General features: G+C 56.5%; 10 protein-coding genes across 10 annotated transcripts in view; 7 read left to right on the top strand and 3 right to left on the bottom strand.

Moving 5' to 3' along the window:
• Positions 1 to 409: 409 nt before the first annotated feature.
• On the bottom strand, positions 410 to 4,093 carry QBC33DRAFT_447117 (PH domain-containing protein; the record flags this gene model as incomplete). Its single annotated transcript, XM_060424417.1, has 5 exons — positions 410 to 1,742; positions 1,803 to 3,301; positions 3,358 to 3,744; positions 3,837 to 3,970; positions 4,030 to 4,093. The coding sequence occupies 5 exons, from the start codon at positions 4,091 to 4,093 to the stop codon at positions 410 to 412; spliced, it is 3,417 nt and encodes a 1,138-aa protein (XP_060285807.1).
• A 1,425-nt stretch (positions 4,094 to 5,518) lies between these two features.
• QBC33DRAFT_326780 (uncharacterized protein) lies at positions 5,519 to 10,193 on the top strand. The gene is made up of 3 exons (XM_060423637.1): positions 5,519 to 8,373; positions 8,442 to 9,023; positions 9,097 to 10,193. The coding sequence occupies exons 1-3, from the start codon at positions 5,755 to 5,757 to the stop codon at positions 10,036 to 10,038; spliced, it is 4,143 nt and encodes a 1,380-aa protein (XP_060285808.1). The 5' UTR covers positions 5,519 to 5,754; the 3' UTR covers positions 10,039 to 10,193.
• Positions 10,194 to 10,443: 250 nt separating this feature from the next.
• QBC33DRAFT_531293 (inorganic pyrophosphatase) lies at positions 10,444 to 12,611 on the top strand. The gene is made up of 5 exons (XM_060427296.1): positions 10,444 to 11,424; positions 11,506 to 11,625; positions 11,716 to 12,059; positions 12,121 to 12,204; positions 12,263 to 12,611. Exons 1-5 carry the CDS (start codon positions 10,897 to 10,899, stop codon positions 12,402 to 12,404), a joined length of 1,218 nt encoding a protein of 405 aa, XP_060285809.1. The 5' UTR covers positions 10,444 to 10,896; the 3' UTR covers positions 12,405 to 12,611.
• Positions 12,476 to 13,245, bottom strand: QBC33DRAFT_531297 (39S ribosomal protein L53/MRP-L53-domain-containing protein). Its single transcript, XM_060427297.1, has 2 exons — positions 12,893 to 13,245; positions 12,476 to 12,812 (listed from the first exon to the last, which is right to left on the bottom strand). The coding sequence occupies exons 1-2, from the start codon at positions 13,071 to 13,073 to the stop codon at positions 12,697 to 12,699; spliced, it is 297 nt and encodes a 98-aa protein (XP_060285810.1). The 5' UTR covers positions 13,074 to 13,245; the 3' UTR covers positions 12,476 to 12,696.
• A 15-nt stretch (positions 13,246 to 13,260) lies between these two features.
• QBC33DRAFT_604488 (uncharacterized protein) lies at positions 13,261 to 14,805 on the top strand (the record flags this gene model as incomplete). The annotated part of the gene is made up of 2 exons (XM_060432245.1): positions 13,261 to 13,764; positions 13,827 to 14,805. The coding sequence occupies exons 1-2, from the start codon at positions 13,451 to 13,453 to the stop codon at positions 14,803 to 14,805; spliced, it is 1,293 nt and encodes a 430-aa protein (XP_060285811.1). The 5' UTR covers positions 13,261 to 13,450.
• A 266-nt stretch (positions 14,806 to 15,071) lies between these two features.
• Positions 15,072 to 19,495, bottom strand: QBC33DRAFT_327373 (uncharacterized protein). Its single transcript, XM_060423640.1, has 2 exons — positions 15,727 to 19,495; positions 15,072 to 15,417 (listed from the first exon to the last, which is right to left on the bottom strand). The coding sequence occupies exons 1-2, from the start codon at positions 19,368 to 19,370 to the stop codon at positions 15,357 to 15,359; spliced, it is 3,705 nt and encodes a 1,234-aa protein (XP_060285812.1). The 5' UTR covers positions 19,371 to 19,495; the 3' UTR covers positions 15,072 to 15,356.
• Positions 19,496 to 20,505: 1,010 nt separating this feature from the next.
• Positions 20,506 to 22,013, top strand: QBC33DRAFT_576756 (uncharacterized protein; the record flags this gene model as incomplete). Its single annotated transcript, XM_060430934.1, has 5 exons — positions 20,506 to 20,712; positions 20,744 to 20,757; positions 20,800 to 21,364; positions 21,395 to 21,744; positions 21,815 to 22,013. 5 exons carry the CDS (start codon positions 20,506 to 20,508, stop codon positions 22,011 to 22,013), a joined length of 1,335 nt encoding a protein of 444 aa, XP_060285813.1.
• A 404-nt stretch (positions 22,014 to 22,417) lies between these two features.
• On the top strand, positions 22,418 to 23,054 carry QBC33DRAFT_604512 (uncharacterized protein; the record flags this gene model as incomplete). The annotated part of the gene is made up of 2 exons (XM_060432246.1): positions 22,418 to 22,636; positions 22,698 to 23,054. The coding sequence occupies 2 exons, from the start codon at positions 22,418 to 22,420 to the stop codon at positions 22,878 to 22,880; spliced, it is 402 nt and encodes a 133-aa protein (XP_060285814.1). The 3' UTR covers positions 22,881 to 23,054.
• Positions 23,055 to 24,833: 1,779 nt separating this feature from the next.
• QBC33DRAFT_327847 (uncharacterized protein) lies at positions 24,834 to 25,356 on the top strand. Its single transcript, XM_060423642.1, has one exon. The coding sequence runs from the start codon at positions 24,947 to 24,949 to the stop codon at positions 25,211 to 25,213; it is 267 nt and encodes an 88-aa protein (XP_060285815.1). The 5' UTR covers positions 24,834 to 24,946; the 3' UTR covers positions 25,214 to 25,356.
• Positions 25,357 to 25,498: 142 nt separating this feature from the next.
• Positions 25,499 to 25,929, top strand: part of QBC33DRAFT_513100 (uncharacterized protein) — a gene marked incomplete at both ends in the record, with an annotated part of 1,372 nt that continues 941 nt past the window's right edge. The window contains one exon of the mRNA XM_060425955.1: positions 25,499 to 25,688. Within this exon, the coding sequence (XP_060285816.1) occupies positions 25,499 to 25,688 (190 nt within the window). The remainder of the gene's footprint in view (positions 25,689 to 25,929) is intronic.

Raw genomic sequence — 25,929 nt, forward strand, 5'->3', positions numbered from 1 at the left:
GGACTCTTCCTTGTTCGCGACATGGTGTCCCGCCATTCAACCAACCGATCCTCGACCATGTCAATATTTCAGGGACGGCCTTCCCTTCGCCGCCATCCCGATAGAAGCGAATCCATGACCTCCCCCGCGCGCCGCGGGTTTTATCCCCAGTAGAAGAATACGAAACCCAAACCAAGACCATGTTTTATGTTCTGTGCGCCCGTAGGGAGGAATAATGCCCTCTTTCCAAACTGGCATGCCATGCTTTCGTGAGCGAGCGTGATGCATCGTAGAAAATTCGTCAAGAGAATTACACATATCCAAACAAGGATCCTACATCCGCCAACATCCCTCCTCCGGGTATACGGGGCCTGGCCTGTCAAGACAGGTCAGACCACTGCCTCCCCAGGAACGGTATACCGCAAGCGACCTATCGCTCGGGAATGGGCGACTTGGCCAGCCGGCCCCCCGCGCTGATGCGCTTCTGGAGGCGCGTCTCCCTCTCGCGCATCAGCTTCTCGCCCTGCCCGGGCGGAAGGGAGCCGACGCCGTCGTGGTGGAGCCCGGTCCCGGGCCCGGCCCCCGCCGCGTTGATGGCCGCGCTGCGGCCGCGCTTCATCTCGACGTACCCCTGGGCGGCGCGGCTGAGCGGGAACGCCGGCATCACGAGGGGTATCTCGCTGCCGTTCTGAACCAGCAGCTCCGCCACGGGGAAGGTCACCACCTTGTCAGCGGCCTCGGTGCTCCGCGTCGGTGTGGGAGTGGGAGTAGGTGACGGGGGCGCCGGATCTGCGGCCGCAAGGGCTAGGAAGACGGCGTGTGTTCCCCTGGACTTGTCGGTGGCGTTCGGAGTGGCCCCGAGCGCCAGCGCGTAAAGGACCTCCTGGATCTCGTTCTTCTTGATACCTGCAAGTAATGTCTCGTCCGCCGAGGGATATCGAGACAGAGTTAGAGAGAGGGGCTCCACGAATGCGTGGTCCACGTATTTCGCAGTTATAAACTTGAGTCGCTGCTCACGAGTGGACTGAGGCGTCGGTTTCGCGGCCGAGTCCAGCCTGGCCTCCCATATCATATTTGAGACCCGGTTGCCGACCAGCAGGAGGAGTTCGACGATATCTGGGGTGAAGGAAGTGATGTCGAGGGTCAGTGATCGTACTTTGCTGATGTGTGTGCCTAGAGATCTGTGAATGCCGCTGCACTCGATGCATAGAATGATGCCTAGGTTGATGGAGACCCATTCGACCTTGGAATTGGACCCGCAATCAGCGCACCACAGGTTGCCCTGGTCATTCTCGCGGAGCATCTGGAGCAGCTTCATCGGATTATCATCGAAACTGGTGCTACGAGACGTTCCTGGCCTAGACCCGACGGTGGTACGCCTGACCGGGAGGGCTGCAGTGGTATGGTGATTGCCATGATTAAGGGATGGGCTCTTCCCCGTCAGGATTGATCCAATGTCTCTCTTTCCAAAGGCCGAGTTGCTTGGAGATGGCGTCGGCTTGTCCTTGAATGCTCGTCCTTCCACAGCGCTCTGCAAGGCGTTGTTGATGGCCGTGATCCACGTGTTCATATCGTCTTCGGAAGTTGCCTGGTAAACCCGCTTGAACTGCGGAGTGATGACTTCAAAGCAGAACCGGCGCTCCGCATTCCTCGCTTCTCTTACGGACGCCATCCTCAGGTCTATAGGTTCCATGTGTAGATCTAGTTTCTGCTTCCAATTACTGTATTCAGAAAGCTTCCCCTGGTCGAGTACAATCCAGAACCTAGCCAGACAGATTGATTAGTGAAACGGGGCGAGCAGAAGTGGGGAGGTTGGGTCATACTTGTGCCATCCCTGTTTGTTCAAATTTCGCGGGTCTACATGTCCACCCGGGCGATTGAGAGCCCATAAAAGGCCTTCTTTCCTTTGGGTTCCGTTCTTCTCGGCGTTGGCGGCTTGGTTCGGGTCTCTTTCCTCAAGATCGCGGATGCCCCTGAATTTAGAGTTCTGGGGGGGGCTTCCAACAGACGAATGGTGCGTCAAACTGCCGGGCGACCTCGAGAAATCGCTCGCTGCTGTGGCTGCTGCTGCGTTCGTCGTGGTCGCTGTCGCGCCTCTCAACTGCGAACCAGTGCTATCGGCTCTGCCAAGCTCCGTATCCGAATTGGAGAGGTTTCCATTCGATCCTTGCGTTTGGACTGCGCTGGCTAGAATAGGGGCAGTTTCGGGCTCGATATAGGGGAGATTGCTCTTCTCGAGCAGCCTTCTCTTCTCCTCCCGCTCGCGTCGTTGATATTGATATTCCTTATCCGCCTCGAGCACCTCGTTGGACAGAGCTTCCAACTCGGGAAGCAGGGCCTCAACCTTATTCGCAGCAGCTAGGAAACAGGTGGCCTGGGCATCGGCATACCTGGTGAGATGCGATAACACCTCCTGCTCCTTGCGGCCACCGGAGAGATCCTGCATGAAGGAGGAATAGTCGAAGCGCTTGAGTTCGAAATTACGGCGCTTCGTTTGGTACTTGGAGTCACTGTCGGCGAGCTTCTTGGTTTTCACCGACTCGTGCCGCTGGCCAAGATAACGGCCAACATAGGCGTAGTAGTCCTTGCTCTCCTCCTCAAAGTCACGCTTCTTCGCTTCGGCCTGCTTGATGTCCATGGTGTAGAGCTTATTCAGGGGCTCGACAATAATTTTGTGAAAATTGGCAGCGTTCTGGCGCTCGTACGCCATAATCTCCCGCGCAATCTTCTCGAAATAATGCTCGATAGCAGGCTGGACGGCATTCGCATTGGTAGAAGACGCCTCTTTCAAAGCCTCGAAGAAGGCAGACAGGGTGTCGTTGGCTTCGAGTTGTGAAATGTGAGCTTGTTCCGCCTTCTTGATCAGCCTCTTCGTCTGCATCCTCATGTTGCCAGTTTTCTGTTCTAGCGCCTTCATGGTGGCGCGGAAGACGGGACCATCGTCCGCAACCGTCATATCCTCGCCGGGCCGGGGGCATGAGATATCGACCTTGATCGGCTCCTTTGCAGTCGGAGGCGGGGCTAATAGCCCACCGTTACTTGCATCGTACGTTGGCGCTTGGGGGGTCTTGGGTTCTTCGTAGTCGGTGGTGCTTATCCTGGACTCAACCGACTGGGCGGACGCGACCCGGGCCTTTGGCGGGGCATGGAGCAGGAACGGAGAAGGGGAATTTGGATGGCTGATGTAGGGAGATGTACCTGTTCTCGAGTTAGGAGGGGACGAGCACCGGTCAAGAAGGAGGCTAGGATTCTCACTGGTAACCCAGAAGGAAAAGCTGGCAAGCGTATCCAGTCGGTGAGCTCGCTGGTCGTACTCGACGAACTAGCAGATGGTTAATAACGTCGAGGTGAGATGGAAAGCACAGGGAGAGAGCCTACACTGCAAGAGTTCCTCCATCCGCCACCTTTATCTTCGGGTACCTTGGGGGGCTTCCACTTCCAAGACCACTCGAAAGTGACCGAAGGGCTACCTCCAGTGGCGAAGGAGCCGACAAGGTCGACATTGGCATTCTTGTGCAAGTTTGGATCGGCATGGAATTCTCTTGTTACGAGGTTCTCGACTTCTCGTGGAGTGGAGGCACAGACATAGGTGAGGCCGTTGATCTGCGTGTCGACTGTGCTGACTGCTTCTACACCTCCTGTTGCAGCCTGCGCCAGTTGTTGTACTTGTCGGATAACAAACGTGAAGGTAAAGACAAGCTCGTCGTCGTTCGCTAGTCTGAGAAGAAACGCTGGACCACCGGTAGAGGCTGATAGCTCTGGATCCTAGATGAGGGGGAGGGCGTGTCAGCAGCGAGAACACAAAAGAGCAGCCAGCAAGTCTTGGACAAATGAGGGGCCATGCCGATGCCACGGACCTGGATGAAGTCGACGGGAGCGCTATCGCCCAAGGGCCGAGATGCAGATACTCTTGTAGCAGGGAATGCATTGGGAACGATGTTGAGAGAGGTGCGCTTTCGTGGACTACTAATGACACAAGAGGCGATGGATACTGTGCATCGCATGTGTCAGCCTTTGTCAAACGTGGGGATGATGCAATGTGTGTCGTACATCGATTCTGGTCTCGGAGATAGATGGTGCCAGGCTCGTCGGGCCTGCTGCTGACGATGCCCATAATTGAGACAGAGGCGGAGACGCCGTCGCCGTGTTGAGAGGAGCTGGAATGGGCGAGGCAAGGAGCTGGCAAGGAGCTGGCAGGTCTAACAAGGTTAAGGTTGCGAACACTGCGGGAGGACACTGTACCCAATCCGATCCCAAGGCTGAAGCAGTGGCGCGGGCGGTGGACGTTGCGACGCGGCGGGGTTCCTAGGGGGGGCTATGGCGACGAAAGAGGAAGCAATTATGACTGCCTGCCAGCGTTGCCAGGGGTTAGCGACATGGGCGATTGGGAAAAGAGGGTCCTCGGAAAACACGTAGAAGCCAGGGGTATCGAATATCTGCAGCGAATATTCCGTATCTGCAGCAGTGATATGGAAGCCGGAGTCGGTGGCTTGCTTCGACCTCGACAAAGATTAAGACGCAGTATGAAAGTGATGGCGGAAGGGATCTTCCCGGTGGAAGGTACCGCGAGAGGTACTAGACGGTAGATCAAGTGGTACCCGACTTTTGGCCGCCACCCACTAGCGTAAACTGGTAGATTTTTGTAAACTTGATGGGCAGGCTAAGTACCTATCAACTTGGATGTTGAGGTCGGGTACTACTACCTACCTATCTATGATGGTAGGCTCTTATACCTATAACATGGGATGTGCCGAGTCTTGAGGACGGTGTCCGTGCATCTTCCATCTCCTCATCTCATGTGATAGAGGGCCCCTCGTGACTCGCCAGTCCAAAGTTCAGGTTCACACCATTCGCCTCTAAATAATAGCCCAGCGTATAATCCCCACCAGGCCTTAATAAGGGTCCAAGGGGTCAGCAAAAGTTTAAAAATAACAGATCAAAGATGGAATACGGATCTGTGGGATCTGAAATCAGTTCCTACTAAGCGCTGAGAAAAGAAGATAAACCCCATAGCCGAGGGCCTTCTACGAGTGTCATCTGCCGTTTTGAAGAATCTGACGTCACGCTATTGCTGATACCTAAATATACCTTCCCCGGACTCTTTTGTCGTCAGCTCTTCCCTTTGTTTTTCCCTCCCACGTGCAGGATGGAGTACCAAAGTCGCCTGCCGTATTTGAATCCGCACTATGCCACTCGTGGTACAAATGCCCGAACCTGTCGCCGGCCCGATTTGAGACTGACAGACATCTATCTCCCACCTATAAAGGGGCAGGCCGAAACCGAGGATAACCTGCCTACCTAGGATGAATGTTGAAATCGCACAATTATTATGCCAGTGTGAAGTTTATGGAGATTGTAGAGCTGGATCAGCTCCTGGTTGAGTCGCGAGGCAATCCAGATAGGCTCACATAGCATATATATCTGGGTATGCGTATATGCGGATTGTGTTCTAAAATAAAACGGTCAGGGGTAAGGCTAGCGTGCCGAAGCTGCGGCTTGAAGCCCCACACTTGAGTCCATGAAACCCGCACTGGCCAGCCCCCAACCCAAGCTCCTGCTCATATGACGTTTATCTGTCGGACGTCAAACTTCCTTTTCCTTGTAACTGAAGACCCGCCTCTTCAACCGCAGAGTTGAATCTCTAGGTTGTCTTCGTGCGCTCTTGCTCACTTCGGCCACTGCGACTATGTGCCACCCCCCTCGCTAGCCCGTCCGCCATCTAGGTAGTTTTCAAGTTACGAGAGGAAACATCGCTGTTCTCCTCTGTCGCCCAAAATGTCTGCAGCTTCGAGGAAATCGTGGAACCCGAACCGCCGGCTTGGGAGCGTCCAGAGCGTCCCAGGCGTCGATGGTCACTCAAGGCATGCGTCGAGAGCTCGCCAGCAAGTTGTCAGCTACGACGATGCCTACATCTTTGCCCTGCGCGTCGCTTTCCTCAACTATCTCTTGCAGCCTCGGAAGAAGCGCAAGGAGTACATCACGACACCCAAACCGCTGCCGAGGTCACACACCTTGTCCATAGGCGACTTGATGATGGAGCTTGTTCCGACGGGATCGTCCAGTAATGCCATCAAGCTCCCCACCGGCTTCCGATCACACCTGGAGAAGAGGATGTCGGGCGTCCCGCAGGGCGTCGAGAGAATGGCTGGCTATAATGACGCCGCCGTCAAAAGGTCCTTTGCCGAAGCCTACACAGCCTTCACCGCCAGGGACTTCCAGAAGTCAATAGACAAGGATCGCAAGGTCGAGCCTCTGATCCTCATATTCTACACGTCCGCGACCAAGGCGCAGATGCGTGGGAAGACGCCAGACGACATGTCCTACAAGCCCTTGGTGGATAGGCACCTTGCCATGTTTGTTCGGCTTTTGTCAAGCATTTTGAAGGATATGGGCGGTGACCGGCACCAGTCAGAGTTAACGAACCGTCTCAGCACGCTGGAGAACAAACTCCTCACGAACGACCAGAACCTCTCCATCGACGCAGGACAGGATGGTGATCATAAGTTTGTCGAGGTCGAAATCCCCCTCAGTTACGAAATCAAGGACATGCCCATGGTGCAGATCGTTGCGAGGATCTTTGGCCTGGCAAACTCCAAAGTGCAGGCCGACCTTGACTCGAATATTGCCTTTTGGACCGAGGAGGCGGCGCTCAAAGACTATAAACAATATCAGTACAGGCTGTCGGCAAACACAGCGGGAACTTTGAGACGCCACGACTTCGACCTTGACGCGGCTTACGACGAGTGGAAGAAGAACGAAGCCCAACACCTGGGACAGATGTTCGCCGAGATTCTAGCCGTCCGCCCAGACCTGAGGGGAACGTCGACGTCTACTGCTGCCAAACCTCTGCCTGCCCGACCTCAGTCCTATTACGGGGAAGAGCAGGCCTATGCTGATCTCAGCAAGATGATTTCGAACCCTGAAACCGGAGCCTTGGGGCTTGAGCAGCCCTTGAGCCTAGGGTCCTTATCCCTCGATGACGGTGCTAGTATTCGGAGCGTGGATGAGCCGGATTACACTTTCATACCCCGCGATCCGCGAGCATTCTACAAGACTATCCTCCAGTACGCCATGTCCTACGACCAGCTCAACTCGGATCCTGCAGGACCCTACACGCCGCTTTCGGAACAGTCAACCGATCTCTTGGTTGAGTTGGCCGTCCGCTGGCGGATCCCGCAGTTCACCCGTCATGTCGCATTTGTCGAAGTGGCAGCTCGGAAGTTCCTTGACCAAGAGACAACGGCCGAGCAGCTCGACGTAGCTCTAGAGTCCGTCAAGACCCCTGTCCCGGAACCAAAGAAAGTCCCTCCTATCCAGGGTTATACAGCCACACTGCCGGAGATTGACGCGAGCAGATGGGCCATGACAGACTTCGTCGTGTACCAGCAGTCGTTAAAAGATCTCCATGACGCGCTGCTAAGAGACCTCTTCAGCCTTCTTCTGCGCTGCTACGAGCCCAAGCCTCCTTCAATTGCCGTCGTCATGATGGTCCTCGGGAGGCACATATATGACGATCCTGCCTTCTCTCAGCGGCCCGAAGAGAAGGCCGACTTCGCCCAGCAGCTCGAAGGCGGCCTTCGACAGAAAGCCGCGCAGGCCTACCGTGATTTCACCGATGCTCACATCCCGCATAGCCGGCAAGATTGGCACTTTGGGCACGTTGTCAAGCTCGGCAAGTCGGTCGTCAGTCTGTGCGATAGGATTAAGAAACGGTATCGCAAGAACCCGGAGATCATGGGCGTCAGCCCCTTTAGGGTCCTGGTCGAGACCATGTTTCCCACTTTCGAGGAGGACGCAAATGCCTTCATCCTGCAGGTCTTGCAGGTTGCCAAGGAGCACGGCGTCGAGATCGATCTCCAGGATGGCTTCGATTTGTATAAGGAGCTGGTCGAAATCCGGAAGATCCATGTCGAATCGCTGCCTGCCCAACCCTTCGCCTTCCATGTCGAGGGCCTGCTTGAGGATTTCGTCTGGAGATGGGTCAAGGGTGCCGAGAGCAAGATGGAAGACTATGTCCAAGAGTCAATCAAGCAAGACGACTTCCATGTCCGCACACAGAACCCCGAGACGACCCCGACGGATGCCGAGCGCCACAGTGTGTCTATCATCGACTTGTTCACCCTCTTCAACCAGACTGTTGATCAGGTCTTCCAGCTTGGGTGGGATGACGACGTCCACCACGCGAAATTCATGACGGCCCTGGCAAAAGCCTTCGCTGCCGCAATTGGGCGCTATTGCGAGATAGTCGAGCACGATTTTGCCATCGAGATGAACAAACCGCGCGAAGAGGCTCAAGTAGTCGAAGCCAAGACCGCCCAAGAGAAGTTCTTGAAGTATGCCAAAGATGCATGGAACACGAAGGACAGGATTGAGCCTTTCCAATTTTACGCTCAGGTATGTCTACCCCCCCGCCCGCACTGCCGCAAGGAGGGTCTTAAACGGTCTCTGACTCCCTTGGATAGTCCTTTGTGAAGCTGAACAACATTGAATACGCCATGCAAGCATTGGATAAGCTAGAGAAGCTGGTGAACGTCGATGGATGTGCCGAGGCCCTCGCAAAGGTGGACGCCCCGAGGCAGCAGGCTAAGCGCCCTAACAAGTATATCTTCACCGTCAAGATCATAGAAGCGGAGGACCTGAAGGCGTGTGATCCAAATGGGACTAGTGATCCCTACGTCATCTTGTGCGACGAATACCAGAAGCGTCTCGCAAGGACCCGGGTTGTCATGAGGAACCTGAACCCTCGCTGGGACGAGTCGCTTGATATGACGGTGGCAGGGCCGCTCAACATCATAGCCACCGTCTGGGATTATGATACCTTTGGGGATGACGACTTCGTCGGGCGCACTTCCCTGAAGCTCGACCCCGTCCACTTCAGCGACTACCTGCCTCGCGAATTCTGGCTGGATCTTGACACGCAGGGCCGCATCCTTCTGAGAGTCAGCATGGAGGGCGAGCGTGATGACATTCAGTTCCATTTCGGAAAGGCCTTTAGACACTTGAAGCGGACTGAGCGAGATATGGTCCGGAAGATCACCGACAAGGTATGCCTCTGACACCCAAGACCCCGCGTGGTCTTCCCGTGTGACAATGATAATAACGCTCACCGTCATCTAGTTATCCACACATATCAACGCTTCGCTGTCACACGAGGCTTTGAACGGGTTGCTGAGCAGGGGGATAGCAGCATCTATGGCGAGTTTGTGGAAGAAACGGCAGTCGACGGTGCCTGCCCTCTCCCCAGCCGACGTCGAGAACGCTCTGCAGTCACTGTTCGCCTACTTCAATGAGAACTTTGCTATCATGAATCAGACGCTCACGAGGGCCACGATGCTGGCAGTCATGACACGGCTGTGGAAGGAAGTACTCATGACCATCGAGAACCTTCTGGTGCCCCCTCTATCCGAGAAGGTCTCGACGCAGAAACCGCTCACAGAACCTGAGCTGGAAATCGTGTTCCGCTGGCTGCAGCTGCTCTTCGACTTCTTCAACGCAAAAGATGAGAGCGGAGAGGTCCTCGGTGTCCCGGCAGATATCCTCAAGTCCCCCAAGTGGCACGACCTCCAGTCGCTGAACTTCTTCTACTTCGAGACGACAGAGAACTTGATTCGCACGTCGGAGCGCATGGCCGCAGCGAACGCCCAACGGGCACAGCAGCAGCTACGTCAGGCGAACGTGCCGCAGAACCGATTATCCGCGCCGCCGACGTTTGGGCCGACGTTTGCGGCGGCCGGGGCCTTCGGCAGCCTGGGCACGATCCGGAGGGGCAGGAGCATCATGATGAGCCGCAATCTCGGCACGATACGGCAGGCGAAGGAGGAGAAGCGGAAAGAGGCGCAGGCGGACCCGAGCGACGATATGATCCTCCGCATCCTCCGCATGCGGCTCGAGGCCGTGGGCTATCTGAAGGAGCGCCACCGGCAGAGGGAGCGCCAGACGGCGGCGCAGGCTGCGGCGCTGATTGTGCAGAAGAGCGTCCATCAGGGGTGGAGCGCTGCCGGGCCCTCATTCGGTGGCGCGTCGGCGCCGTATGGGAGGAACAACCTGCCTCGCCGGTAAGGGGTGCTTTGCAAGCGATAATTACGGACGGGAAGGGGGGGCGGCGCCTGTAAGTGGCATGTGATACGGCCCGGTTGATCTAACCTTCTCCCCCCCAACCCCAAACCTCGCACCCATAGATTCGTGTTTTGGAATGACTTTGGGATGAGAAATAGGAGGAGGCGTTGGGTTCACGGTAGTCAGCAAATACCCTCCGGGCGCTATGATAACTATTTCGGTCTAGAATGCATTGGGTTTCGATAACGAGCGAGTGTTGATTGATGTCCACTGTTGAGTTATTGTGCTTTAAGGAGACTGACTGCCAATCGTATGCTCAAGCCACAGTGCGGCTTATCGGTTGCCCGGTTGCGAACCCCCCACCCACCTGCCCGGGTTCTTTCCCAGGCCACGCCCATATACTCGGCTATTCCCTCGCAGGGAGACATATGTAAATCATTGAACTCTGTCGATCGTATAACTCAACTAATCTGGCCTGACCAACTCCTTGTATACGTACATCTGCAGCACATAATTCTTTCACTCCTGCAATCCTTCTGATTCCCGGACAAGCCTCGTTGTGATCGTACATACAAGACGCATTCCGCGGCTGGCATCGTTTCGTCCCATTTTACCGAGAAATTTTCGAGAACCTGTTCGGCACTCAGAGCATCAACAACCGCGGCCAAAAGAAGCCTCCTGCACTAGGATCCAGCTTGTCTCCATTCCCTTTAAAGCTTAGAAAAACGAAGGGCTGCTCTTAGCCAACCTACCTTACTCCTTCGGCCTCAAGAAGCATCTAAAAAGTGATCGCGTTGGCGCCCCCCCTTGAGCTCCGCTATCTCGTCATCTATTCAGGCGATTGTGAAAAATTTTGCCTGCATGCAGCCCCGACAAGCGCTGCGACAGTTCCCACGCCCACCGCTGCTGTTTAGGTCAGCCCAATATCTGCCACCCTGGGCCAATCCCATTCTCAGTCTCAGGCCCAGTCCCAATCCTAGCCAATCAAGGCCCGTCACGCTGGCGTCGCACACAAGTTTACCCAAAACCCGTGGAGCCCCTCCCCCTCCTTCGCCTCCAGCTTCTACTCTAGTCGGAACGTCAACTACTCCCCTCCAGGCTTCGCCCAACATTCCCACCCAGCGGACAGCTCAGATAGCTCGACATCTGTCGACCTCAGCTACCGTCGATCCCACTCGCAACCACCAATTCCAATATCCAGCCCCAATGGCTTCTCCCTACACCGTCCGCAGGGTGGCGGCGCCCCACACCTTGGAGCACCGTGTCTACCTCGAGAAGGATGGCGTCCCGATCTCGCCCTTCCACGACATCCCGCTATATGCCAATGCGGAGCAGACCGTCCTGAACATGGTCGTCGAGATTCCCCGCTGGACCAATGCCAAGCTTGAGGTCAGCTTACACCAGCCCTGTCGCGGTCGCGCGCAACGAAACAGCTGAAGTATGCCTGTTAACCCTCGGGCATTTCTGTAGATCTCCAAGGACGAGCTCCTCAACCCCATCAAGCAAGACATCAAGAAGGGCAAGCTTCGATATGTCCGCAACTGCTTCCCCCACAAGGGCTACCTGTGGAACTATGGCGCCTTCCCGCAGGTACGACTCCCCCGCTTACCCCCCGAATTTACTCACAAATGCCCCGCAGCTCCCCACCCCCGGCCTTGAGCTCACCTTTTCTTCCTGCAGACCTGGGAAGACCCCAACACGGTCCACCCCGAGACGAAGGCGAAGGGTGACAACGACCCGCTCGACGTCTGCGAGATCGGCGAGCTCGTCGGCTACCCCGGTCAGATCAAGCAGGTCAAGGTCCTCGGCGTCATGGCTCTGCTAGACGAGGAGGAGACCGACTGGAAGGTCATCGTCATCGATGTGAACGACCCCCTGGCCCCCAAGCTCAACGACGTCGAGGACGTCGAGCGCCACCTCCCCGGCCTGCTGCGCGCCACCAACGAGTGGTTCCGTATCTACAAGATTCCCGACGGCAAGCCCGAGAACCAGTTCGCCTTCACCGGCGAGTGCAAGAACAAGAGGTAAGCTTGACAGGCGTCAGTCCCTCTGGCCGCAGAGCATGTTACTAACACACGACGTTAGTTACGCCATGGACGTCATCCGGGAGTGCGCCGAGGCCTGGGACAGGCTCATCGCTGGCAAGGTCCAGCCCGGTAATGTCTCGACGTAAGTTCAGAGAGGGCTCGCCAGCAGTTGGGCAAGCTTTGCTAACCAAACGAACCAGGACCAACCTGACCGTCGGCCACTCTCCCAGCCGCGTCTCCCCCGACCAGCTACCTCCTCTGCCGCCTAACGAGGACCTCCTGCCAGAGAAGATCGACAGCTCGATAGACAAGTGGTTCTTCATTAGCGGCGCGGCGGCTTAATTTGTCGCGTACTGTTTATAGGCGGGAAAATAAAAATAAAAAGGGGACCTTGGTGAGCAGGACGGGCGCTTGTTCCGGTACACATATTTGTAACCACACATCTTGAAATGATATGATGCGTTGCGGATTAGGATGGAAAGCCCTGCGTCGCACCCTCTTGCATGTTGATATGTTGACCGATAAATGAATATGGTATTCATGTCGTAATCCCGTCGCCCAACGCCATCCAATGCTCTTCTTCATTATTGATACATGTGATAAACATAAAATGTTGTCAGTCCACGCAACACGACTACCCTTCGCTCAGATCAGCCTGCTTCTGCAGGGTTCGCGAATGTCGGTCCACCTCCTCGATAATCCCCTTGATCCCCAGAGTCTCGCAATCGAGGTTCAGCTCCTTCCCGTCCTCTGTGTTGGGCAGGTTAGCAAAAAGCGCAACAATCAACCGGAGTCCCATTATTGAATGAATAAGAGACACGACGACGTACTAAACTTGACGTGCAGGGAGCTCGGCTCGGCGGACGCCCGCGGGAGCAGCTGGGTGGTGATCTTCATGCCGCTCGCGCGCGCGGTCGGGGGAAGGAAGGAGAGGAAGACGCGGGCGGCCTTTGCGCGCGGGGAGAAGGGGTTGAACCGGGTCGTCACGTCGGTGATGAATCGGGTTATCATGGCGGCGGGTCGGGGAGGGAGCAGCACCCTCGGGTAGGCTCTGTTGGGGAGGTGAGAGGAGGTGCTGCTGCTGAAGCTGTGACTTGTCGCTTCGAAAGGGCTCGGGGGGTGGAGAGTGTCGAGGTCGGCCGGGTCAAAGGTATGTATGTACAAGGGGAATTGCGCTCAGCTCTTGCTAATTGACGGTCTCCAAAAAAATGCACGACGCCGGAACGGAGCCGGGTGGTTCAGGGATTAGCCAATCACGTGTCTTTCCTAGAAGTGACGTCGCCAATGAATTTAAGGCCAGCTGTCTCAGCATTTCGCAGCCAAAAGCTCCTTAACTATCGAAACTGTCAAGCTCATCAAACCGGCTCACCAGCACAGAGAGCAAAAAAATGTCCTTCGAGGCCCTACAAGAGCGCCTCGCCGCCCTCCAGGACACCACGGCACAGCTGAGGGAGCTCATCGACCGGCTCGCCAACCTCGAGTTCCAGCCTGGCTCGGTGCCGCTGGGCGGCGATGACGAGGACAACGTCGCCGCAGAGCTGAGCACGGAGATCAACCAGGTCCTGCGGGAGGAGGAGGAAGACCTGGAACTCTTGCGCGAGGAGGTCACGGATCTGAGGTCCGGGAGGTCGGGCAGCGAGGCGGAGCACGCCAAGGCCAGGTTAAAGGACGGCGCCGCGAGGCTGGACCAGGAGCTGAGGAGGTGAGCCGGCAGCCCAACTGCCCCCTGTAGGAACTGTACAGCTAATAACATTGTCACACCAGCTGCCGCGTCACCTTCCGCAAAGCCCAACTCTCGGCCCGCACCTCCCTCCAACGAGCCCAGCGCCTCGAGCGCGAGCTCCTCCTGGCCTCGTACTCTGCCAGCGCGGCCTCGACGCCCCTGGACAACCGCTCCGGCGCGTCGTCGCCGGGCCCACACCCCCCCTCCTCGTCTCCCCCAGCCGCCCACCACCACCACCACCACAACAACCACCACCAGCAACTCTTCCCATCCAGCTACCGCCGGCGCCGCCAGCACAAGGCCGCAGGTGGTGGCGGCGACGACGACGACGGCGTCGTGGGGGCCAGCACAGACGTGACGGCGGCGCTGCGGCGGACGCACGACCAGATCGCGGCGGAGTTGTCGCGGTCGGCGTTCGCGCGGCGGACGCTGGCGGACAGCACGGCGGCGCTCGGGTCGCTGCGCGAGGGGTACGAGGGCCTGTCGGGCCTGCTGGCGTCGTCGCGCGAGCTAGCCGGGGCGCTGCTGACCAGCGCCAAGAGCGACACGTGGTACCTCGAGACGAGCGTCGCGCTGCTGCTCGCGACGCTGGCGTGGCTCGTCTTTCGGAGGTGGCTCTATGGGCCGCTCTGGTGGGTGGTCTGGTTGCCTGCGCGGACGGTGTGGAGGACTGGGGGGAGGGTGGCGGTGTGGGGTGGCGGGAGGGAGGAGAGCGCCGTGGGGACTGGGGCGGGGGAGATGCGCGTGGAGGTGGAGGGGGATGCCGGGGCGGGGCCTGGGGCGGTCCCTACGCTGAGGGTGGGCGGGGAAGAAAGGAAAGGCGTCCCGGCCGATCCGGACTCGATGGTCGAGAAGGTTGGGAGGATTGTCGAGGGTGCTGGGGAGGGGAGGGCCGAGGAGCGGCACGATGGCGGTGCTGATAACTCGAGCGGGCATGACGAGCCTAATCCCAAGAAGAGGATGTGGGAGGAGGAGAAGGAGACGGCCGGGGAGGCGGACATGGCTAGGGATGAGCTGTAGATGGGCAGTTTATCCGCAGCATTATTCAGAGCGAGGTGTTGCCTAGTGATTTAGCAATGCATGTTCATTATTGGCGTGTCTACTGTTGGCAGTTACAGAAGAGATGTGTCACACACTACCACTTGCTTGCTATGAAGTGACAGGTTACTCTTGAGACATATAGAAGGAGGTGACGTTAGAGAATCTGCTCAACCCCCGTCAACCCCTTTGTGATGTGGGCTGGGGGTTTATTCTGCTGCAAGCTAGCTACCTATTTATGTTGTTCATAACAGACCTCCCAGAAGTCTCTCGTTTAAATTCTACCCTGATGCTCGCTCGTCCCTAAGCAAATTCATTCCCATTCCATGCATATCCATAACCGCCGCCCAACGCCAAGTAATGCCGCCGCCCCGAAATATGGTAGCCCGTCAGGGGCTGTATCAGAAGGAGGCCGTTTCCGCCTACCTTCTATCGCAGTCGAAGAAACAAATGAGTAAACGAAACGAGTGACCGCATGTCCGTCCCATCCGCTCCATCCCAACCTCCCCAGACACCGACCGGCGCCCAACTACTTAGTCCGCCCGATTCAATATCTTACTAGCAAACGCCATCCCCGCAAAAATCATCACCATCCTCGGCAACACCCCCGCGCCCTCCCCAGCGTCGGGCCCCTGCCCCTGCCCCTGCCCCTCCGCCGTCGGACCCTCCCCAAAGCTCACGCGCCGCCGCCTGTCGCTCTTGCCCTTCCCCGGCCCCTCCGTCGCGTCGCCGCCTAGCAGCAGCAGCTGGTCCAGAGGCAGGCTGAGGCGCCGCCGGGAGGACCCGTCCCCCAGGGCGCCCCGCAGGCCGACCTCGATGGTCCGCGAGTCGCGCAGGCCTAGGTAGCCTGCCGTTGCGGGGCGGTAGTCTCGCTTCGCGGTGGCGGCGGGGGCGCTGCCTGGCTCGGGATCCGGTGGGGGGATGTCGTCGACGGAATCGCGGCTGCTGGGCTCGGCGGGCTGGTCGGGGGAGTTCGGCTGCGGGTTGTTGGCGGTGGTGTTGCGGGAGAGGGGTGGTGGTGTTGCGGAGGCTTTGGGGAGAGGTATGGGGACTGTCCAGGGAAGGGTGCATGTGGAAGATGTCGGGGTTTGGGGGACGTGTTCAGTTTGCAGTTGCTTCGAGGTTCCAGGACTGGGTTCCGATTCTGAGAGTGGTTCGGAGTCCCCTGTTGAGATTTCCAGGGCCGAAGTAACAGTCGTGGCCACTCCAGGCTCCTCCAGCTGTAGTTCGGTGTCCGCTTCATCCTCCTTGCGTTCGGTAATTCCTTCTGGAGCTGGAAACTCCTCGCTGTCACGAACCACCTGTGTCAATACCTCGGGACCGGTAGCCTTGTAGTCGGAAGATCTCGGTGCATCGAGCCCCGGGGCTCGATTCGATTCAGCCTCCGAGACCAAAAGGGGGCCGAACTTCGTCATTGGCCGGGGCATCGAGCTGTCCGGTTCTATATCGAGGAACGACGAACCACAGTCGAAGTCGGCGAGCTCGGAAATGAGCACGGGCGAACCACCTGGCGGGCTCTCCGTTGCTTGTCCCGCGTCCGCCTCCATCGAGAATTCGGTCTCCTTACCATCCAGCTCAAAGGTGTCACTAGTGGCCAGAGCCTCTGGCACTGGACTTTGTGGCACCGCTGGCAGGTCAAGAGGAGGAAATAGCGCTGTCCCTCGTCCAGCATCCTCGAATGCTCGCTCCTGCAAACTCGGGAACACACCTCCGGGTAGCAAGCCTTTGTCAGAAGCACAACCTTCTCGCAGGCCATCGACCGTCTCGGTCTCCGCTTCCGACCGGTGACCCAAGTAGTCCTCTTCCAGCCCACGAAGAAGTGGCCGTTTGAGGCCTGGGAGGGTGGCAAGGTTATTGGGCGTGATTATGAGGCTGTTCCTGGGCGATGACTCGCACCCCGAACTCAAGGCCGGAGTCGACGGCGCGGTCGAGTCGTCATCGCTGTCCGCGCAATTGGCTGCTCTGGAAGGGGTCTCGGGCTCAATGGCCCGCCCGCCTGCGCTGTCTCGATAAAGACGGGAGATGCCTTGCGGTGTCTGGGCGACGTCCATCCTTGATCTGCTAAATGTGTCTGTGGACGGCTTGGTAGCCAGGGAGCACGTCTCGTCATGCTCCTCGTCTGACGTTCTGGTTGGTTCTCCTACAGCTTCCGAGGAACATGGAAGTTCCGAAATAGATTGTACGGTTTCCGCGGTAGTCCCCAGTTCCTCGACGGATACGGGTTCTTCGACGGATACGTGTTCTTCGAGAGGCCCTGATTCTTCGGCCTCAAAAACAGGCACCCGATCCGCAGGAAGTAAATCTCCAGCGGCATGGTCGGGGCCTCCAGGAACTGGGACGGGTTCCTCGATGACGACACCCGAATCCTCAACTGATGGAGCCGGACATTTATCCACTCCGGCCGGTACCGATCCTTCAGAACACGTCTCGTGGGGCTCGCTGTCAGTTGCTAACTCGGCGGCAGGGGCGTCCTCGCAGTGCTCTGTGGGATGAACTTGTTCGTTTTGCTCCGGTGCTTCGTCTCGAGCCCCTCCTTCGTGGTCCTCTTCTTTTCCGTCGTGCATTTCGGTGTCCGTCGGTAAGTCGTACGGCTCGCTTGCGAGGATACACCCGCTGCTGACACGGGATGGCAATGAGAACCTGTCGGGGACGAGGGGGAAGAACCGTTGGCCGGGTGCGGATCCTGGGAAGGTAATCGTGCTGTATGGCCTGGCGGCGCCAGCAAGAGGGGCTTGATCTTCCATGTCTTCGCCAGGCTCGGTTGATGGCGAATAACTCGGCTCCGCGGGATCTTGGCTGTCGTCAGACCAACAGTCTTCACGGTGCCCCTTTGCGACGACCTTCGAATTCCCGACCAGGGGGAATCGCCGTTGAACGGGCGCCTCCCGATCCCGGCTGCTTCCTTCAATTGCTGTATCCTCGACGGGTGTGTCTCCCGAGGATTTACCCTCTTGACCCTGCTTCTCCTCATCGCTCCTAGACGCGAGAGTGGCCTCGTTATCCGTTTCCTTGTTGTCCAGCACTTCGTTGTCGGGGATGTCGCCCAGCGAACAAGTGTCCTTGCACACCTTATCGATGTCCTCCTGGATGCGGGCCCGCAGTCGAGACACAAAGTCTTTCTTCTGGTCTTCCGGGTCCCGGGCATCGTGCTGCAGCCCCCGGGGGTCTTGGCGGGCGACGAGTGCCTTCTCCAGGACCAGGTGGCCACGCTTGTAGGCGCTGACGTGGATGGCGATGTTGTTGCCGCGGAGCACGTCGCTGATGCCGGTCTGGACTCGCTCCAGGACCGCCTCGATGCTGCGGCGGGAATAGGACGCGCAGGGATCGAGGGAGAACCTGAGCGGGTTGCGAATTGACCAGGTTGAGGATTTTAGCTCGAGGATCCTGAGCTCGAAATCATGCATCTGGCTGATTCTGGAGTCGATGCCGTCTCTTGCTTCCATCAGTTGACGTTCAATGCCCTTGAGGAAAGTCTGGCAGTCTTGACCATCCTTGTCGTGGAACAGGACCAGTTTGCTTCGAATGTCTCGATGGAGATGGTCATATGAAGGACCGAGGTTGTTCGTTACGCGGAGGGCTAGATGGAGGCCTTCGTCGTCAAAGTGTTGGCATGCGGATGGGCCTTCCAGACCCCCGCAGCTCTCGTGCTGCTCGTCGAACTGCCGTTTCTTTGAGCCCAGGGCCGAGTCGACGGACTGGAACGATTGCCATAGCAGGTCCTCGCTGAGCATGAGATTCAGTGGCGAACTCTGCCTGCTGTTGATCTTCAGCACTTTACTGAACGCCCCATGTTCCGACCGTTTCTGGCTTCGGCTCTTGAAGGACACCTCGATGGTGTAGCCAGGAATAAATTCGAAGGACTGCGACGACTCGACAAAGCGTGACCGAGGTATGCAGCAGGGCGATAAGGGCGTGTGTAATGAGGGGATCATGGTCTCGCGGCCGAGACGATGGCCTTCCCCAACGGACCCATCAAGCCACTTGAACTCCTTATCATGGTGCGAGAGGAAGAGACCGATCATTCTGTGGCTAGCAAGCGTGACTTCCCTAGCGAAGGCCGCGGTAAGTGGGTGGATTTGATAAGACTCGAAGGTCCTTTCCGTCTGTTCCCCCGTGTCCCTCCTGGCCATGCGGAAGGTCATCTCGAATCTCAGAGGCTTTGGGGTGCCTGTTCCCTCCTTACATGTGAGAAAGGCCGTGGAGTCTTTGCGCGTGATAAGCTCCTCGCAACAATGATCAATCCGGCGCAGTAGCCCATTGCAGATCCTGTCTGAGGGCTCGAAGTTCGGGGAGCTGCCGTAAGTTCGACGGTACGTGGATCTGATGATAGGATCGGCGAATTTGACGGTGACACTGACAACCAATGGCGGGCTGAATGGGGAACCACCATCCTCCTCGGTTACAGGCGACAAGGGACAGTCCCCCAGGCCCGTCCTCAACTCCATTGATGCTCTGTGGTCGAGTGGCCGAATACCATCCAGGAGGGCGGGATCTCTTCTTCTCCACGGTGGAGTTTGAGATCTAGGATGCCGTGAATCCCAAGCCATAATAATGTCACTGAGAGTCTCGGGAGTCAAGCTTGTCAACAACAAGGCCGGAGACTTGGGAAAGGGTGGTAGATCGTTCGTTCACAACAAAAGGAAATGATTGAGAGCCAAATGGCTACAGGGGCAACCATTTCGCAGTCACCAAGCGCGATATTCACCGCAGTTTGCGAACGGCAAAGACGCAAAATATAGACATAGAAGAAGAACACAGGATCAGATCTCAAGGCTGCATGTTTATAAGATCGTTTTCATGGGGTTGGGCAAGGTTGGCCTGCAAGCCAGACCGCCCCCAGACAATAGTGCTGCAGTAGTGGAGGCGCTCCCAAGACGCGGCGCGATTGGAGAAGAGCAAGACCACGATAGGCCCACGGCGCGAAGTGGGCATGTTTATGGCATGACACGTAGGCGCCGACAACTGTCAGTAACCCAGTTCTCCGGCCAGGGCAAGCCCTGGTGCGCTGAACCTATACGGCGCCCCATTATCAGAGCCGTCAGTAGGGCAAGACGTGGCAGGGGGGAGAATCGGGCAGCCCTGAAACTGAGACAACAAGCCATGGAGACCCGGTCAACCCGGTCATTGGCAAAGTTGGGTGCCGATCTTGTGTGTTTGACAGCCACCGCCAAATCAGACCGGAAAGACTGGCCCTAACGAATCCACAACCAAGTTTCCACTTTGCTTCCACTTCTTGTTAGCGCAGAGATGAATCCTGATGGCAGGCATCAACGTTTTTTTTCGGGGGGCTGGGTTATGGTTCGGCAGCTATGGTTCGGAGACATGTTTTGTTTTGCTTGTCCCTAGCATTGGTGGGGCTTGATTCTTCCCCCCCTGTTCATTTCCATGATGACTGCCACCAAGTTTCTTTCAAACCGAGTCTTCCAACCCCGAGAAAAACAATGCACTTGTTGGCTCGCTGATCACGCATGGGCTTTTTTGTCAAAACATCGTAAATCTCCGAATATTGAGTCGTTGATCTAGCCGGGAGCCTGGTACTCGATCGAACTGTGATGTTTGGCATATGGGCATAGTGTAAGCCACTCAACTAGTAACGTATCAGCGTGTCATACCAGTCCTGTTAGCATCTCTGCCACCCTCAATATTTACCGTGACTCAACTTGACGGCACCATACAGCTAGTATGGGCGATGACCGGGCAGATTTCGACAACGTCGCATGGGACAGAAACGATGAGGCCTGGGAAGAGTCGCAGAAGTGGTTTCGTCGCGTCTGTACCCTGCGTAAGATAGAAGCCTTCGTGACGCAGAAATTGGGCAAGACTGCAACCTGGGTAACCCCGCTGAGGATCGGGGGATTCAACAACCTCTACAGGCTGCGAATCGAGGGGGTCTGACGACGTTATTATTCGACTGCCCCAGCCCAACCAAGCCCAGTTTCCAGGCGAGAAGACTCTCTGAGAGGCTGCAACAGCGAGCTTTGTTGCGCAAAACACCCGGATTCCAGTTGCCCAAGTACTCTTCTACGGACTGTCGAGTCCAGAGTCTGAAGTTGGGCCCTTCCTCATCATCAAACATGTCGAAAACTGCGGAACTATGTCTCACGCACTAGCAATGCCCAACGAGAAGGATCCTACCGAGGCTCACATGTTGAACCCCGGCGTTTCCGAGGGTGTGGTCGAGAGATTTTACGGCAAAGCAGCTGTCCACTTGCTACAGCTCTTTGAGCCCAGCTTTCCCTGCATTGGGTCTCTAGCACAGACTGATGAGAACACCTTCTTGGTGGCAGGACGGCCGATAACCCAGAATATGAACAACATGCTCCAGCTTGCGAATATCCCGCGCGCCACCCTCCCCCCTGGGGACAGAATCTATAGGACTGCTGACGAATGGTACCTTGCGCTGGCGGAAATGCATATGGCACAACTCATCTTTCAACACAACGACCTCGTTACCTCGACAGATGACTGCCAGAATAAGTATGTGGCACGTCAGCTCTTCCTCAGGCTGGCCAAGCAGGGCCGGCTGTCGACTTTTGGGTTTGTAGATGACGACTAGTCTGCCCAGTCCAAGAACCAGCCCTCGACGCTGTCTGCTCCCAGCGGGTCAAGTTCCTTCAGGCTTTGGTGCGACGACCTCCGGCCAAGCAACATCCTCTTGAATGAGGCTGAGGAGATAGTTGCTGTCATTGACTGGGAATTCTCATATGTGGCTCCAACGCAGTTTTCTCTCGACCCTCCTTGGTGGCTGCTGCTCAATGTGCCTGAGACGTGGCACACTGATATTGACGATTGGACCAAGGTTTACAACACGCGCCTGAAGACCTGGCTGCGGGCGATGGAGAAGGCAGAGGAGAGCATGGAAACGAAGTCGAAGGGGTTCACACTGTCTTCATATATGCAGGAGAGTTGGGAGACTGGCCGGTTCTGGCTCAACTACGCTGGGAGGAAAAGCTGGGCCTTTGACACCATCTTCTGGAAGCACCTGGACGAGATTCTTTGGTAGCAGGGAAGGGGACATTGCGAAACAGGACCTTTGGAAGACGAGAGTACACCTATTGAGCGAGAAGGAAAGAAATGCAATGGGGCCGTTTGTGGAGAGGAAAATGAAAGATTCGAAGGAGCGGATCCTGGTTGACTGGGATGACGAACAGGTCAAGAAGCGCCTGGCCGAGGTGCTGCGTGAGGACTAAGACAGTTATGAACCCCAAACGGATGTGTATCACAACGGCTCATTGACACCTCCTTGTTTGCGGCCGGATTCAACAGACAGGACTCAATACCCACGGAATAACAGGAGAGAGTAGCTTCTTGAGCGTCATCATCAGCCACCAAACCAAAAAGAAATGGCCCGCCTAGGTAAAGAAGTGATTCGCCCGAAACCAGGAATAACTTTGCTTTTGAAATCCGGTGGCGCATGGTTACCGGGTCGATGCAGCACACCGTTTGTCTTCAGCTTCAACCCTTCCTTGGCTATATATCGGCGAGGCACCACCCATTTCATCGACCCCAAAGATGCCTTCTACCTCTGTTCCGCGAACCCACACAATCACGTCTTGACCATTGCTTCCTCGCGTCGTCCCTCCAACCATAAATCATGGTCAAGAAGAAGTCGAATAATAGAGTCCACAAGGGCGCTGCTCAGGGCCCTCAAAACTCGACTCAGGAGGCCGCTGGTAATGTGGATGGTCTTCGCATCCAATTCGCGCAGATCTGGCACGACTACTTTGGCGCTGGCAATCTGGAGGACTGGCAACGACTTTGCCACGACCTTGGGATAACCGGGGATTTGAGCAGCAAGAATAAGTGCAAGAAGGTACGTTACGTCAAGTGGCTTACCAGGGGATGAAGTGGTTAAAACTCAGCTTCATTCTTAGGCCATGCAAGGGGTCTGGGTAAACATCTGCGACTTCCTCACGACGCCAGACAAGACAGAGGTGGAGAGGTTTCCAAGCCAGGGGGCCTTGGCTCGCTATACGAGGAAGACGCGGAAGATCTACCCAAGAAAGAAGGTCAGCAAGGGGAGTCCATTGCAACTGTTGATGGCCCACGTCTTTTGAGTGGTGAAGACATACCTGTCAAGTCACAAGATACAAGGAGACCAAGTGTACGGAGTACGGAGTAAAGCATCCACGCCCAACTACGCATTGGATATCCAGTACGCAGTAAGGCGGCGTTCAGATAGCATAATTTCGTTTAGGCAACCTGATTGGACCAGCGCGCTTAAGTGATCCACCCAAGCTGCCCATAAATTTAGCTCCCCCCAGGACCCATCACCTCACCTTTCCACTTCGCGTCACAACACTCCTCAACCTAACGAGGCTGCCCTCAACGGATATCTTCCGCGGGTGCCCAACCCACCAAAAATGACAGAACCGCGCGAGGGATGAATGTCTCTCCCTGACCAAAATATTATTCCTCCCTTCGACGTCGTCCATCACTTGCCTTGACCCCCTTTCAGCCCGTCTACGAGATGGATTGTCGGGTCCTTCGGAGTAGTGCTCGTCACACCCGCCACTCTGTCCTGTACCGGGGATAAAGGCTCTTGCTTCCTGCCCAACAGGAGCTAGAATAAGCCGATGGTTTGGACTTGTTACTGTGCGTCATTGTCACCCCTTTTCTCCAAGTTGGAGCCAAGCTAATATCTCGCGATCCAGTCACGACTGCATTCCGCCCGCCGCATTGATTATTGTCGCGTCGCCTTGTTCGTCCGACTTGAAACGATGAATGCATCGCTCTCTGGCATACGAGCCACCACTGCTGTCGCTTTGGCTTCGCTCGAGCGAGTCCATACCGTTGGATTATCCAGCACCAGAACCGAAGCTTGAGCTTGTGTAAGCTTCCGCCCGAGTCTCTCATCGGCTCATCCCCGGGCCATCCTCGGCCATGCGCGTCTTCGTCCTGGGCACGACGTTTAAAAGGCCCATCGGTGTTGCTCGGTTGTATACCGGCAACAAATGTTGTGGAAGGTTTCATGGATTATGACCTTTCACGAATGAACGGATATGCGTATACAAAAGTGGTATGCACATTCAGGCGTCATATGGTGAGTTGATTCTGCCTGCTTCCACGAGAGTCGCCGCTAACCAACCTGAAAGCGATGACATATAGACAGACGTGCTTCTTCCAGAGGCGTTTGGTCGCTGGCAAATCCGGACGAGTTACGAATATCGAGTGTCGTGAGACGATAGATGAACGATTACTTGTCGAAATTCCCGCCTATTCCAGAGTTGGGGGGCCACCGACATCGTTCAATCTGTGCAGTTACGATGACTTCAGTCGACGAATCTTGACCATTGCTAGAGATAAAGACGATGGCCCCTTGGCCTTGTCCTGGGCAAGACATTAAAAGGCCCAGCCGTTGGTTAACTAGAGTAGCCAAGTGGGCGTTATGTCGGATCTCTATTTGAGAATGACGAAAATGTTGGAGCAATCCATGGATGGTCGGACGTGCCGACCACCATGTGCAGCACCATACGACGGAACTTGGCCGGCGCCCATCAGGGACGTGGGAAGCCGTTACCAAGTTTAAGGAGGTACAAGTCCCTGGTCATGTTTATGGCCATCCACCGGTCCACAAAAAATCCAGCAGATGGAGTCACGGTTGGTGGAAGTCTTTACGAAGGACGGCCGCTTCTGCTGGAGAAGAAGATCCGAGGCAGCATTCTCGGGGGTCACGAACCCCAGCTGCTCCCTGTCGGTTACGCATAACTGGCAATCAGGAGACAGCAAAGCAGAGTGCGACCTGGAAGTTCTTCTTGGCCGATTGGGCCGTGTACCTTGCAGGGGAAGTCGAGTAGTATCAACCACGGTGTGGACATGTGGGTTCACATCGCTGGGGCGGTCACTGACACAGCGGAGAAGAGTACATCTCGCAGTGTCTATGACCGTCTGTCCCATCAAGCGGGATCCTTTCTGAAGGAGAGAAGCGCGATAGTAAGGGCGACATGCCAGAAACGAACCTCTCCGTCACGACGACAAACCAACCACGGAGAGGGCGCGGCAGAGGCTACTTTGCTCCGGAGCCAGCGTCTCGGACTCGGCCGAGGAGGATCCGACCCACAGTCACTGTACGCGTCGCCGCAATTAAGTTTTTGCTGCGACGAATGGGGTGACTAAACGCTTGATGAGGGGGAGTTCCATTGTGGCTCTCTGGGTAGGGCTGGTTGCGTCTCCTGGGAACAGTTACGCTACATGTCGTGCTGTGCTCCCAATACCCAATACTCGACGGCAGGTACGCGGCCCTTTCGTTTTAGTCAATGGGGGGGCAACAGGTGCGGGAATTTGTGTTCAAAGTGTGCGGGAGATTGACTGTCGATGTCTCCCGCGGCAGATAGATAGGTGGACACCACTTCCACAGCTGGACACCCGCAAATTCAAGCCTGGCATTTAGCCCCCTGAAATGGTTCTCTGTCTCGAGTGCGCATGCAACCACTTGTTTGAATCTCTAAAACTAGTGAACTATGTACAGAGCTACTGCGTATGCATGAGAGAGCTCAGTAGAGAAACTGACCGACACGTGATTATGATGCAAGTCGGCATCCACAAAGCAACCTGAATCTAACCGACTTTCGCAGTGCTGTTTCATGCCTTGCTCACGAGCAAGGCAGCCCATCACGGCCTCGAGTCCCACTAATGAAAACAGACGGCAAAATAAGTACCCTGTCAGATCACCAATATGGCTGCAACTCCGGTCACCGAGTTCCTCCTCATTAATCTCAAGACCGCGTCGGCCGTCGAGGAGGCCGGGACACCCGCAAACCGTGCGCTGCTGGACGCGATCTCCACCCTCAAGCAAGCCGGTGAGGGCAATCGCGTCTTCTTTGGCCGCCAGCTAGAGAACCCCAGCATCGGCGTGATAGCCGTCCGTAAGTCATGATAACACACCAACTCACCTCCCCACCACACCTTCTCACCTCCCCCAAAAACTCACCATCCTCCCCGCGAACAGTCCGATCATCCCCCTCCCCCTCCCCCTCATCCCCAGACCAATCCGCCCTCGACGCCAACCTCTCCGCCCTCGACGCCAACCTCTCCGCCCTCGACGCCAACCTCTCCGCCCTCGACGCCAACCTCTCCGCCCTCGACGCCAACCTCTCCGCCCTCGAC

Source organism: Phialemonium atrogriseum, assembly GCF_030411735.1.
Source record: "Phialemonium atrogriseum strain 8032-3 unplaced genomic scaffold QBC33scaffold_6, whole genome shotgun sequence".
NCBI classification, from domain to species: domain Eukaryota; kingdom Fungi; phylum Ascomycota; class Sordariomycetes; order Cephalothecales; family Cephalothecaceae; genus Phialemonium; species Phialemonium atrogriseum.